Source organism: Maylandia zebra, linkage group LG23 (assembly GCF_041146795.1).
Source record: "Maylandia zebra isolate NMK-2024a linkage group LG23, Mzebra_GT3a, whole genome shotgun sequence".
In the NCBI taxonomy this organism is placed as follows: Eukaryota; Metazoa; Chordata; class Actinopteri; order Cichliformes; family Cichlidae; genus Maylandia; species Maylandia zebra.
In genome coordinates, this window is record NC_135188.1 from 24,118,098 (window position 1) to 24,133,709 (window position 15,612).

The window sequence follows — 15,612 nt, forward strand, 5'->3', positions numbered from 1 at the left end:
CCTTAAACTGCTAAAATAGTAGTATAGTTTTCAGCAAGCATTAGCGGCATTAGTAAATACATTTCCTACTCTGTGCATCAACTGAGTAGACGAATGAAAATGTCTTAAATTACAAGAGACCTTGTGGTTTAATTTAATAGCTAAAGGCTAAAGCTGATAAGTTAAGCATGACCACATGGGTTAATAGCATAAGCACAAAAAATTACTGTCGAGCAAGACAACATTAATAACAGTGGCATTGTTCTGTCACTTGCAGAGATGTTCATTCTTTTAAAAAAAAAAAAAAAAAAAAAAGAAGGAAATATTTGACTTTCCTCCTCTGTGAGTTATCTTTTCCCCACTTTTTCCCCTCTTATTCTTTCTACTCTAATAACTCACCCCCCCCCCCCCCCCCCCCTTTCCTGTTTGGAAAATCTCTTCTCCCCTCCTCTCTCTCCTTCATTCAGCCCTCTGTTGCATTCGGTGTCTCTCTCCGAATGCCTGTTTTTGGCTCCAGAACTCCCCCACGGTCCTTTCACACTGTTTTAATGTTAACAGGATGCTCTGTGTTCTGCCTCCTTACAGTCCCAAAGCAGAGCAAACGTGCAAATCTGTGTTTCTTCATGGCCGACTTAAGCTTTAACTCATCCCCTGGCTCAGCCCCAGCGGTCCGATCCAAGAATTTGATAAATCTTAAAAGCAGCTCGCCATGGAGTGCGTCTGTTTGGCATGCACACTCTTGTAATCACTTGTTTGTGGAAGATAATTATTTTTGATTTATTCTTTAGAATATTATCATCCCTACAATTGAATTGGAAGCTATCCTAATGACTTCTGTTTCTATTTTTTATTTTTTTGGCCACATAAAAACTGCGACCACGTTGTAGAACTTTACATAGTGAAAATGTATCAAAGTACTTGGGGAAATTCGTAGTAGATACCAAAAGAGTTTTTCATGTCAGTCTCCAAACATGTTTGTTTCTGCTGTAAAGTTTTAACATGGGCGTCAATGGATATTGATCGCCTTTGGGGGCACCCTCAAGTGGCCATTAGAGGAACTGCAGTTTTGGTGCTTTTGATCCACATCTGCTTCTCTCAAGAAATGAGAGTTGTGCTTTAGAAGTGCTGATAGTTGGTTTTTGTCAACTTTTACCAGAGCCAAGCTAGCTAAAATTTCCCCATTATCACTTTTAACGTATGCTAACCTACACCTTAACCCACTTACCCTACAAAGCCAGTTACAGATTAAAAGGAAATCTTGCTTTTTTGAAGGAAAACCAAACAGTACGATCTTGTTAGAGAACAAAACCATTTGTTTCATATGGTTTTGCAAAAGAAAGCATGTGCAATAACAACAACAATAAAACAATGCTTGCAATGACACTCAAGCCCATAATGAGAAAATAAAACACCCAGACAGGCAAAAAATATTCACACGTGCTGACACTGTGAATAGATTAGATCATCTCTGGCTTTGTTGTTGTGCATCAGCGGCAGCTTAAAAGAGAGGAAAGGTCACGCTGACGATCGGATTAACGCTGCCGGCAGACTCCAGGTGACAGAGCTAAGCTGCTGCGCGCACGCATGTCTCCCGCCCGGCTGCTTCAAGCACAGTCCAAAATGAAAGCTGTCATGTAGAAAACGCCCCTCATTTGATTCAGGACTAGCTAGACATGATTCAGAGGTTTAAATGTAAAGATGTTGGTGAATTAAAGCAGCTTAGGCTTGTTTCTGACCCAGTGACACACAGCTCCTCTTTTAGAGAGAAGGATGTTACAAGTTAAACATTTTTTTCCACAGTTTAATGATGTCCTAACATGTATTCTTTTTTTCCCTCACAGAGAAGACGCCTCAGCTCGTCGCTTTCCTATCTCATTGATCACCGACGACAGCTTTTCAACTTCGGTAAGCCAACACAGTTTTAACATGAATTCTTCTCAGTATTTTAGTTAAAAACACAGCTTCAAAGGTGTTACAGTAACAACATTGAATAAATTCATGAATGGCTGATGAGTTATTTCACTCCAGAACAAAGAACATAGACACAGTGACTCATGCTCTGAAAAGCATGGCATAGGGGAACAGTCGGCTACAAACATAACATTTTTCCATACAGGACACAGCTAGGGCCCTTGTGAACATAATAATGTTACCCACAGCTGGCTCAATGATATAAATACCATGCTAATACAACCTGAACTACAGCAACAACAAAAAAAACTTTACTTAAAAAGAACTTTATCCACTTATTTAAAAAGTGGATATTTACATTTATAAGTGGCATCTCAATGCAATTTAGAAGTAGGTGTAGACCCTACAATATTACAGAAATAATGTTCAGCAACTTATATGAAACTCATTTTTGCATGTCACGCTGCAGCTAAGCATGTTTCAGTTTGACAAGGATGCAGTTTCATGCAAAACAAAGTCAGCGGAGAGCGATGAGTTGTTTTCTACTCTGGTCTTGAACAACTTAATAAATGTGCTCCATCCGATTTTACCTCCATGAGATAAAATGACGCACCATCGCTGCCATCTGCAGAGCCACCTTATATACATATAAACCTACTAGAGACATCGCTGATAAACTCTGGCTTAATGAGAGCTTTTAAAGTGACATAAAGAAAAGAAAAAGCAAAAGCAGGAAACCTGCTGCCAGATTCACTACTTCTGCTCAAATGCCCCCATGACATTTCACACTCAGTTTTCCCATGACTCATGGGGCCCAGGGAGCCAGCTCTAAGTGACTGCACTCAGCCAGAGGATCAGCTTGACTATTGTCAAATATATATATATATATATATTTAAATATAATAGAGGGGGAATTATGCTCACAAAGAAGAGAAATGATTGTTTGCGTTGGTGTCATGACGGATATTTTTGTATGCCAAAAAGGAGTCATTAAGCTGAAAGTCTAATCTTGTGTTTTCCCGCTGATATGTGTTTGAGTGGCGTCACAGAGAGAGAAATGACAGAGCGAGCGGCAGGACGGAGATTTCACAACCATCTGTTTCTATATCTAGCTTGTGTTAACAACGCGCTCGCTCCTAAGCAACGACTTCTGGATGCATTTGAGCTGTGTTTGTTTGCGTGAGCCGGTGGGTGTTTGTGTACGTGTCAGTTGATTTCTAGCAGATTGTGTGCGTAGGTGTAGGTGTATACAAGTGCGGTAGTGCAGTAATTGGCATCAAAATTCACTTCAGTTTGGGTAATAAAGAGAGGGCTTGGGCTGACAGACAGGAAGTTTTGAGAAACACGGCGGCGAGCTCGTGCTGTGTAAACATGTCACAGTTGTCCTGTTTGTCCTGGCAGCCGTTTGTTTGATGTGTCAATAATAGAAAGTTATTCAGTTCACAAGTGTAATTCCAGCTCTTCATGATCATGAATGGTCCACTGTCTACTTGGTGGGCACGGTAGGCTGGTAGAGATTTGCCTCCACTCTTTAATACCATAATAAAAACGAAATAATAAGCTAAAAAAACCCGAAATTATTAGCACTGAGCCTTCAGGAGATACATCCAAAACGAGCTTTGATGTATTTCACAGCTATAGGGCTTCGTTACGCTGTCTTTAATTCACATAGTTTTCTTTTCTTTAACTGTCTGTCGATATGTGCGTATCTGAGGATCCTGGCAAAGCTGTACCTCAGCCTCCAAGTGTTGTAAGTAATTAAGTAAGTTTATTTATTTATTAAATACTTTTCACATATAAACAGTCAAAAAGTAGTGTAAAAAAACAAGTAAAAGAACTAAAAAATGAAGTGGCATAAAAACAAGAAAAAAAAAACACCTGTATGGTGTTCAGACGCTGAATTCATTTCTTTTACACCATCTTTACTGTAGACCCCGTCTACATGTCTCTGAGCAGTAACTTCATTTCAGTTGACGTCAGGTCAGCGATTCCTCTCTGATATCCCAGTTTGACTCGGCGCAGAGCAAACCATCTCCAGCCGAGATGAACTGAGTCATCTCTTGGGTTTGAAAGCCTCACCTTTACTCCTCCAAACATACCTCTGGTCATTGTGACCAAGCATCTCAGTCTTTGTCTCATCTCTCCATAAAACCTTTCTCCAGAAGGCATCTGGCTTGTCCATTTGGGCAGCTGCAAATTTTAGTTGAACATACAGTATAGGTGTCGATTTTGGAACAGGGGCTCCACCAGGGGGAGCAGTGATTCTGCCAATTACGCTGACACCATTGAATGCACAGGTTCACCTGACACAGATGTGCCGGGGAAGATACTGCAGAAGCAAACAGTTTTTGATCATGCAGTTTATTATGCTTGACTGTGTTGTTTTTCTTTCGATGTGTGTTCCTTATGTATCTAAACAATCTGGCTGTAACCTTTTTTGAAAAGCAAAAGGTGTGGGAAACGACAATAGGAGCCAAGACTAAACTGGAAGGGTTGCAAGATGATTAACAAAATTAGGAGTTTTCTCAAGTTTTCTTTTTCTTTTATTGATTATTTTTGTAATCAAAGCATGAAAGGCATACATTCTTGATTTATTTCTCTTTATTTCTCTGTGTGGTATTTTTCTTACTGTCATAGCAACTAAAGAGTCTACATGCAAAAATATATAATTAATACCGCCCCCATTAGCACCACCAGCAGCATAAAAGCCTAAAATGACATCTAGAGCCCAACCTGTAACCAGCTATCAGGATATTGATGAGTTAAACGGCTCCGCTCCCATTTGTGACCCCCCCCCCCCCCCCCCCCCCGGATCCTGCAGGCTCTGCTGACCTCTTTGTGGATCCATAACGTGGTCAAAGTCACACTCCTCTACTGGTTGCACTGGCTGTTATATCACCATGGAAACAATGACATCACTGCAGGATGGGGCTGATGCATGCCAGGGAACATCTACTGCTGGGGGCTGAAAATAAAGGGTGCAGAAAGCCAGCAGTTGCTTTCAGTTAAACTCAACCCTGAATTGCCTTAAAAGGGGGAACATCAGTTTGCAGGTGTGGGTTACTTAAAATGAACTGCACAGCACACATTAATGAACTTACTGTTGTCATTGTTTTCGAGTGAGGAGCATTTAGATTACATAAAGTGAATATATTGTCATGGTTACTATGATGATGACTAAGCACCTGTATGGGTTTGTTTGTGTGATGAACACATATCAGTTCAGCCTACATCGTGTTTTGGTGACAGCTGCAGCAGGCAATGTGTTTAACTAATGCACATATGTACAAATTTAAAGGATTTTTTTCAAGCTTGGAGAAATTTTGGAAGGGTCAAGGAAATTAGCTCAGAAATTACTAACAGTAATAATAAGTTAAAGTTAAGTTAAAACCTACCAAGTATAACTTACATACACCAGTTAGACATCACATTATGACCATTACGACAAGCATAAGGATTTGAGCAAGTTTGACAAACTGGCCAGATTGTGATAGCTAGATGAATCGTTCCGAGCATCTCCGAACCTGCAGCTCCTCTGGGTGTTCCCAGTCTGCAGTGATCAGTTTCTGTTGAAAGTGATACAAGGAAGGAACAGCACTGAACCAGAGACAGGGTCATGGGTGGCCACAGGCCAATGATGCACATGGGCAGCTAAGGCTGGCCCGTATGGTCTGATCCAGCACACAAGCTACTGCATATCAAATTGTTCATCACAGCTTGTTGCAGAAGAACGTGCATAGCCACAGATCAGTCAGAGTGCCCATGCTAACCTCTATCCACAAGTTCCCACAATGGGTACATGAGCAGCAGAACCGGACCATGAACGATGGAAGAAGATGGCCTCGTCTGATGAATCAGGTTTTCTTTTACATCATGTGGATAGTTGGGTTCATGTGCATTGCTCACATGACCGGCAAGTGTCATGGTTTGAAAACAAACTATGTATCTAAGCACTGAAGACCATGTGCACCAGTTCATGGAAAAAGTACTCCCTGCTGGCTGTGGACTCTTTCTGCAGGATAATGCACCCTGCCACAAAGTAAAAATGGTTCAGGAATGGCCTCAAAATTCCCCAGATCGCAATCTAATCCAGCATCTATGACGTGCTGGACAAAAGTCTGATCCATGGAGCCTCCACCTCAAAACTTACAGGACTTATCAGTCAAATCAGTCATCCAGTGTTGTTATATTGTCCTCTTTAGGGACATGTATGTGGACATGTTGAAAAGTTTATTAGTAAAACTGTATATATGAACCCCAATCATTACTGACAAATTAAAGAGGTTTAAGGAGGTTATATTCCACAGTCCCACAATTTTACGATCCCTTTTGAGGAACAACTTATCAGCGGTGGGGAGGAAGAACTCCCTTTTAACAGGTAAGAGTCCTTCATGAGACCCAAGAGCTCGGGGAGAGGCAGCCATCCACCATGACTGGAAGAGTGTGATGGAGAAGAGAAGAGAAAAAATAGAGCACCGAGACACGAGGCAGCAACATAAAAGACATTTTAAAAAACTAAGTAATCATCAATCGTCAAGTTTTATGAGTCGATAAAAATCTTATTTTACCATGTATGAGTCTAGCTCATCTTCTTGGCAGGAGATACATGGACAGATCTGGACTGTGACCAAAGAAAGGGAAGGAGACCCGGATACAGTCACTTAGATCTCTTGAAGCAGTTATTTGATAGGAATGCAGATACATAGTGATGTAAACACAGCAAAAAGAAAGGCTGGTGACATTAGTTTTTGATACTCAGGTTATTGTTTAAAGTATTAATAAATAAAAAGTAGGACACAAACAACCTTGAGCTTTTTTACAGTTTTATTATCACATGATTTAAAATATTTAATGTATTTTTACTGAGTAATATCAACATTATCTAGAAAACAGTGCTTTTGAAAGAGGTGCTAATATAATCTCAGGGCACCTCTACCCCAGTTATTACGGCACTTAATCTGTAAGGAGTGGATATCACCCCTGCCTCGTGTTCACGGCTGTGAGTTTGTGTGTGCGCGTGCCTCGCTCATCGTGCTGCTCTCCAGCATTTACACAGTTCATTCACACTTCGCTGAAGGCACTCATTACGCTTCATACCCCCCCAGCCCCCCGCCACATGTTCTGCTGAGTCAGCAAAACATAATCTGTCCATCTGCTGCCAGAGGAGGAAGCCACTGGATTCTGGGTTGATTACAGGTCACGGGAAACTTTTTTGTCCTTTAGTACTTCACAGTTCTTCTGTTCAGTGTGACAGTCAGCCATCATTCAGTGCACCAATGCGCGTGTAACAAGCTGATTTGCTTGAAAAAAGACACGAACAATAAATAAAATATCTATATCTCTATAACACGTTCATTTCATACAGATATTCAGTAGATACTATCGTGAGATTAGTCTGCTCAAAAGCAAATAGAAGAGATTAAATGATACTGTTAATCTGTAGTGTGGTGTAGAAAATCTTACCTAGTGACCGTGCTGATCCTAGCTGCAAACACAAAGGTTCTCCAACACACACACACATTCAAACACACACTCGGCCTCTCCCACAGAGGATTAAGGCCAGGTTGGCCTACTGAGACAGGCTGCCAGAGATTCCATCCTCCATCCTAAATGGATGGTGACATTCCGATGTGAGTGGCGCTCTACGGAGGCATGATGGGTGACCCAGATTGGGGTGGGGTTGGAAGGGGGGATGAGGTGCAGACAGGGAGGGAAATGTGGTGGGATTAGAGCTTGGGTGGTGCGATGAGATGCTGGGGGTGGAAGGTAGAGAGGAGCGCAGCAGGGGGTCATGAGAGCGCGAGACGATGACAGTAAAAGAGGAAAGAAAGACGAAGAAGAGAAACCCACTCATGTCCGATTAGCCTCAGGCTTGCTGCCACACCTTCTCTTCTTCTTCTCTGCGAGCGATCACGCTGGAACGTTTCATTTAAGGCATCAAACTCGAGATGTGATGGAATTTGACGGATCACTTTTGACTCCTAGTGCTGTTGAGCTAACCCTCTAAGCATTAGAAAAATGTGATGGTCCTCAAGCTGTGCTATTGCTGTTAGGATTGTATCTAAAAAATGCCTAAAAATATAAAGATCAAACTTCATTTTGTTGCACTTTGTCTGTTCAACCCTGCAGAGTGTATTTCTTAAAGTATCTTGTGTCTTAAAAGAGAGGGATTGCTGTGGGAAACATGAGAGGAAAACTGTTATAGGGCTTTTCATCACTGCAGAATACGCCTCATTTAATCTTCTAATTTTTTGGTGTTGTGGTTGGAAAATAGCCACTGCAGACTTTATCCCTTTCTAACACACTAAGACTGGTAAACAACCAAGGGGAACCGGTGCGAGAGGGCAATGTCGAATCATGTTAAGTGTGCGAGGATGACAGGGTGTGCCTGGAGAGCAAGGTCTGGAGAGTTGGCAAAGCCAAACAACAGAAAAAAATAGACAATTTGGCGTGACTTCAGTATAAAGTGTTACTTAAGTCCAAAGGTCACAGAATAAATTAAGTATAATTCTAATCTGGGGATTTAAAAAAATCAGAATTTGCTTGTTTATACACTCACCAAACACCATATTAAGACCATATTAAAGTAATAGCATCACAGAGTTGTTATTTCCAACTACTCATCCATGATGAGAATCTCCATCTCCACCACATCCCAAAGGTGCTCTACCAGACTGAGATCTGCTGACTGCAGAGGCCATTTGAGTACAGTGAACTCGGTGAACTTTCTGACACCTGATGGGTGTGTTATGGGTACACTGTGGACATAAATGGATGGACATAGTCAGCAACAATACTCAGGTAGGGTGTGGTAATTAAAGGATGCTCAGTTGGTACTAAGGAGGCCATAAGGAGGCCAAAAGGTGCCAAGAAAATATCCACCACATCATTACACCACCAGCCTGAATCGTGATAAGGCAAGATGGATCCATGCTTTTATGTTGTTTAAATCAAGTTACATCTGAATGTCACAAAAATTGAGACTCACCAGACCAGGCAACAATTTTCCAATTTTCTGTTGTGTAGTTTTGGCAAATCTGTGTGAACTGTAGCCTCAGTTTCCTGCTTAGCTGACAGGAGTGGCACTCAGTGTGGTCTTCTTGAGATTACTTGAGTTACTGTTACCATCCTATCCGTTGAAAGGAGTCTGGCTATTCTCCTCAGGATATTTGCTCTTTCATATCATTCTCTGTATACTGATCACTGTTGAATGGAGGATGCAGAATGGAGAACAAATCACCTTTCTTCCTCATTTTGATGTTCAGTTTAAACTTCAGCAGGTCGTCCTGATCATGTCTGGATGCTGTTTAGAAGCACACCAATCCACACGCGTTTCTTGAATGTCTTTGCTTTAATTTTATTTATCAGTATCCTTAAGAAGTATGGAAAAAATACATGTTCTGCTCCTAAGGTCAATGTGTAATTTAATAGTACTGTAAACAGGCAGTACTCTTTAATTGAAGATTTTAATTGGCCCAAAACTCTGTAAATTAACCTGTTTTTTTACTCAACGTCTTTATTTAAACAGCCAGGGTTTATGACATCCTTTGCAGGGACAATGTGTGAATGCCAAGTGTGGCACAATATTGCTGAAAAAGAAGCTAAAAGCAGGTCAGAGCGGTTCTGAACCACCATGAGCACCATGTGGCTGTCAGCGCACCAGTTTTCTTCCTTAGCAACAGCTGGGACTAGACTGAGCCCTGGGCTGAGATTTTTAGTCTCAGACAGTTTGGCCTAGTATCTTTGAGTGTCAGTAGGTCTTCCTTCTACTCCTTCTTCATCTCTCTCTCTCCCTCTCTGTCTGAGCCTCACACTGCAGCAGACATTAGCCCCGATCACTGCGGGCCTGTCATCATGCGACGCTGCAGGGTGGGAAAGGAGACAGGAAAGGAGTGTAAGGATGAGGCGACACAATCGCTGGCGTGATGGTTATTTTTATTCCATAGTTTGGGGGTATAATAGATGTATTAACATTCTGCTGAAAGTCTGACTGACCGGCCCCTGCCTGCATGAAGGTTGTGCCTCAGAAGGGAGAGGAAGAAGAAAGGAGTCTTCTTGATGGTTTGTTATGATGAAATAATTTGCAGCTGCTTGTTTATAATGATCCTGTTTAGGGAGAATGGCAGACACGGGAGGCAACATTATGTGTTTGCTCTGGAGGGTAAAACATAGCTTTAAGTGAGGCTTGATTAAAACGTAGATACTTCAGCAGCACGTACTTGAATGCAACAAAGCGTTTTGTTATTGTAATTGGTGGAAATGTGGTCGCTGTGTTATATTCCGAGATTTGTGTGCATATTGAGCACTTGTTTGCTACTGAAAGGGTGAGCCTGTCAAACCCATCTGCCGGACCCCCCCCCCCCCCCCCCCCCCTCCCCACTACCCTTAAGGCCCGTTGTGGTTGCCATGGTAACAGCCTCCTTATGGGATATCAAGGGTGTGTTCAACCACGGTGTCATAGCCTCTCTACAGCAGAGTGTCACATATTTTGGATTAAAAATTGAAAGAATTTGTTTGTTTTTTACTAATCACCTGCTTTTTTTCCATCCCTGCACTCTGTGGGGGAGGCAGGGGGGGGTTAATCCAAATAATCGTACAATGAAGGCATGTATTTTATCAGGCGGTGTTGCCATATACACCTTTATGATAAAAGCAAGACCAAACAAAGAAACTAATGAATCATGACAAATGAGATGCACATATTCTCCCTCCTGTCTCAGCACGTGGATGCTGAGACAAAGGCCGGCCGGTAAAGCATCAGCGTAGCACAGTGCTCCCCCTAGTGGCCAATTCTGTAACCTTCACCACGCAGGGGGTTTTCTCCCTCTTATTGTTGCAGCAAAGACTCATCTCTGCCAAGACTCATCTGTTTATTATTATTATTGTTATATAATACGTTGTCTTTTCTCCCGCCCCCCACCCTTAGACACAACAGGTGACCCTTCCCCTCCCCGGATTCCCAGCAGGCAGGTATGGCAGACGGTCAGCAGCCAGAGGGGCACTGGGCCTCCAACGGCCAGGAGAATGGCGAGAATGGCTACTCCGCCTACAGCTCAGCCTATAGAGAGAATGGATACCACGGGGGCGGGGCGGCTGCGCATCCTGGGACGTCAGGTAGGCGTGCGGTGTGTTTGCGAGTGTGTGCAAAAGCATGTGCATGCAAAGTTGTATCAATGGCATTGATTGGAGTGCCTGCACACACCACCAGATGGGTCTACAGCTGTGAGGATTGTGATTGGCTCCATCATGCTGGGCAAGAGCAGTCAATCCCATGAAGGCACTTGAACAAATGAAAGTGTTTTGATTGAATGAGTGCTGAACATGGACAGTCTGCTGTAGCTGTGTTAACAAAGGCAGAAGGACATTGGGGAAGGTACAGTGATGGCTCTTTGGTGGGTGTAAAATTGGTGATTCCCAAACGGTGTTAAGTGGAAGGATCAGCTCAACTCGTCTGACAAAGTAGAATTACAATAAGATTTAAGAGCGCAGTGGACCGGATTGAAATTGAGCACAAAAGTTAACAACTAGCAAAAAATGAAAGTAGCCAAAAAGGGGAAAAAAGTTATCAAAAAAGTTATGATTATAAACCTACTAGGCTATAGATAAACTGTCTCGAACAGTTATAATCATCATCAGCAATCAGCAAATGCACAAAACTGGAAGGTTAAATTATTATATAATTGCAGTATATTATTATACTGTGAAAAAGTCTTGAGCCAGCCTCTTTTCTTTATATTTTACTAGGAGAATGGGAAATAGGTGCAGTGATTATTGAAATGTCCAAACATCCATGGAAATGCAGTAAAGTTTCTAATGAGCTTGAAAGTCGATATTGGTGTGACCAGCTTTATTCTTCAGCTTTATTCTTTTCTAACATTTATGATTTTGGCAGTGAGTTTAAGATCATTGTCATGCTGAAAATGAAGCTCTTGCCAATCGACTGCTTCAATGATGTTAAGTTCCAGGCTGTGGAGAGGCCAGTCAATCAAACGATGAAGCTGCTGCCAATCAGATCGTTTCCAGATTGTATTGCACAGTCAAAATCTGATGCTACTTTTCTGTGTCTACATTTTGACAAGACTTCCAACACCACTGGCTGACATGCAGCTCAAACCGTGACAGAGCCTCCACCGTGTTTCACAGATGGCTGTAGACGGCTGTCACTCTCGTTTCTCTCTACTGACCTCCTCCAAACATAGTCAATATTTTAGGGTTTGGGTTTTTTTAAGCCTGATACTTCTTGTTTTGCCCAGTTTCTTCAATTATTTTTAAGGACACACTGCACACCATGATGAGATATGCAAATTTTTCAAAATCTCTTTGGAAATCACATTGTTGGTGCAAAAATACTATTTTATGTGAAACTGTGTTATCTTTGGTATTTTTCAGAGTTTCAACTAAAGAAATGAGAACAAATTATGTGTTTTTATGACAGGCTGCTAGTAACAAAGTGTCTAAAGATACAATTTAAAATTGGCTCTTTGCCAAGTTGTCTGTTATATGTAGACACAATACAACTGGTTCATTCCTTGAGTGTTTTATACTTGAATGATTCACAGGTCAGTGTAAGTGGCTAGCAAACAAAAACATTCCTCTTAAAATGGTCAGGTACAACGGCTGGACTGAAAATGCCAATGTCCAACTAATCACTTGAAAGTCCTTCAGAAAACCTGGAGAACTATTGTTCAAGAGCCCTTTAAAAATAAAAATTAAGTCTGGCTCCATTCGAGCAAAATATAAAGAAACAAGGGGTGGCTTTAAGACTTTTGCAAAGCACTATACATTGTTTAAAGTCTATTCTCAACCAAATTAGTTGCCTGCAAAAAAAAAAAAAGACAACATTAAACAGACAGCATTACATCTACATGGAAACAGCATCAAGATCCACTTCTCTGCGGTCCAGCGCCTGCATGATATAAGGGTTCCAGCAATGTTTGCTGCCAATAAACAATTAAATTGTTTACTAAAAGCATTCATAAAAAGTTGAGCTGAATAAATAAATACCAAGAAAACTGAATGAATAAACCCTTAAAACAGACAGAGAAAAACTAGGCAAGAAATAAGCTTGTAATTTAGATAATGCAGTGCTACAACACCATGTTAGAATTTAAATGAGAACCAATGATATTTGTGCCACCGTCTAACAAGTACATTTGGAAAGTTTATGATGTGTTGATCTTGGGTGTATTCTGCCTTATAAAGCTTAATAAAATGTTTTTTAAAAAAAAGAGTTTCTCTGCATCATTTGGGTAAGTTAGTGAGTCTGTTTGCATTTATCCTCAACGGGCAGCAAACAAAAGGCCCAACTTATTAAATCTCAGAGAAAGCGTCCAGTCTTGTGCTGAGCACTTACCATTCATGAAGCACACACAACCTGCCAAGCTCTGAATTCAAAGGGAGACCTCACAAAGAGATAAGGTCAGCAGAGTGAATCGTCTTCATTTCCTTCCTCCCATCCATGTCTTGTCTTCCCGGTGTGTGTGTGTGTGTGTCTTTCTCTCTCTCTCCTTCGCAGTGGATGACTCAGCCAATTTGCCTCCCTCCCCTCCCCCCTCTCCATCCGCTGAGCAGATTGGGCCCGTGGCACAAGGTACACCTATACACACTTAAAGCCAATCCAGGCTATCCAGGTTGACGGTGTGAATGGCTGTGAGAGTGGCACAAAAGTCTCTAAAAGACACCCAAGCACACTTGTCCCTAGGATTTAAAGATGGGGCACCCTCTTCCTCCTCTCTCTCTTTCCTTTTCCCCCTACCGTTTAATTTCACGGTGCTCTGTCTGCATGCCAGCTGATCGTCATATCACCTTTAAGGAGTTTGGAGCATGCATAGCATGCCGCCCTGTCCTGTCCACACTCCTGCATTGGTTTAAAACACATAACAGTTAGTTGAGTCGTGAACCCTGCACACAAGGACTAGGCAACACAAACACTCTTCCTCCATTCAGGCAATGGTACATTACCAGCCACTGGAGTCCTTCATTTCATTAGTCTGCTTTCCACCCCTCAGCATCTCCTCTGTTGTTCCCTATCTCACTCTGTGTATTGATTTTTTCCAAGTCTGACTTTCAGCTATTTAACATATCTGCGTGTTTCTTCTTGACATGTGGCATGCAATTACAAAAGTGTAGCGTTGTATAGTCTCACTGCATGGTTTAGGGTTAGTTTCTTTACTCAGTGTCTGAAATTTAGATCTGTGGGATAATGAGATATGCTCATAGACCGTATTAAAAAGATTGAAATAGCTACTTTGACAGCTGGTTTGTGAAGTAATGCTTTTTTTTCAGTCATTGCCATCTTAGCTTTTTGAAACCTGAGGTGGGAGAGAATGAATCTGACTCTGAGGTCGCGCGCTTAATCATACACTGATTTCGTGTAATGTTGACTTTAAATGGCTTTTCTACTCAATAAGAATTGGAGCTAGTACATGAGACGCCACACTCTTCAGGAAAATGTCTGTTGGGGTTGTAAAAGACGTGACAAATAAGGTTGTTATTGTTCCATCTGCTAGACGAGTCGCCCCGTTCTGGCCAACAGGTTTAAAGTTATACTATCTAAACTTTGTACCGCTAGATCTCAGTAAATTGTAGATTGCAATCAAGGATTGATATAGGACAAACATGTTTTAGTCATCAAAGACAGATAAAAAATATTAAAATTAGACTGTACCCCATAACCGACGAGGCTGGTCGATATGTTTCTGCTTCTGTGTGTGTAAGAAGTGCAATGTTGTACACACTATATTTTAAGATACTTGAATAATATCAACACTTAGCAATAAATAAGGAAAAAGAAGGAAATCTAATACAGTCAATTAACAATCAGTTTAATATTTTGTAGTCACCTCAAAAGCTTTGGGCACTATTCACCTGTAGTAAGTGCTCTCACACGGCAAAAGCAACTCCGGACCAGATCGCCCGATGGTGTAGGCAGTTAGGCCACTGTTTACCTCAGCTGTCAATGCTGGGTGAGAGGCATCGTGCTTTATTTACTTAGAAGGAGGCTGTAAAACTTTGTGAAAGGAGGTCAATACAGGTCAGTGAATCAAGGAAGCTCATTTCTCTCCAATGACAGTGATACTGAGGTCAGTTATTGAGGCTATCCTGAAATTTTATGTTAGTGAGTGCTGCTGTTAGCCTCACTTAGCTGCTATTAGCCTCTGTTACCTGCTGTTAGTGAAACTTTCTTCGAAGTGAATGTAACATTGTTGGACTCAGACATTTAGTGAATAAACTCTCATACCATGTAAGAACCTAATCAAACTGTTAATCAGAAGTAAAGTGTGAGTTTTATTAGCCTATAACCAGCTGTTGTTATTTTTAGCCAGCTCATTGTCAGTTATGGGCAAATATATAAACCGTTCTTCCTAGCAACTGCATTCAAGATGGCAGGGTGACATGGCAGCTTCCACAAACCAGCACCCACTCATATGTACTTTTAATAGCTTAATAATAACTTATCTATGCATATTTATAAGTACAATATCCCTTTTTTTATATTAAATAACCTCAAAATACAAATACCGACTGAACTTTAAGGCACTTTTCCGACACAGAGGCTATGCCCATCTTTTACGTACAGTCTATGAATAAAAAGACAGATGGCTTAGAGCAGGGGTCCCAGTCCACGAGGGCCGGTGTCCCTGCAGGTTTTAGATCTCACCCTGGGTCAACACACCTGAATCACACGATTAGTTCATTACCAGGCCTCTGGAGAACTTCAAG

At 41.5% G+C, this 15,612-nt stretch overlaps 1 protein-coding gene across 3 annotated transcripts in view; it reads left to right on the top strand.

Moving 5' to 3' along the window:
• The window catches only part of LOC101469680 (uncharacterized), a 76,703-nt gene that overhangs the window by 42,388 nt on the left and 18,703 nt on the right, over positions 1–15,612 (top strand). For all 3 annotated transcript variants that reach the window (XM_024798675.2, XM_024798674.2, XM_076880220.1), the window contains exons 3-5: positions 1,821–1,884; positions 10,817–11,004; positions 13,406–13,480. In XM_024798675.2, the coding sequence (XP_024654443.2) occupies positions 10,863–11,004; positions 13,406–13,480 (217 nt within the window). In that variant the 5' untranslated portion in view covers positions 1,821–1,884; positions 10,817–10,862. The remainder of the gene's footprint in view (positions 1–1,820; positions 1,885–10,816; positions 11,005–13,405; positions 13,481–15,612) is intronic.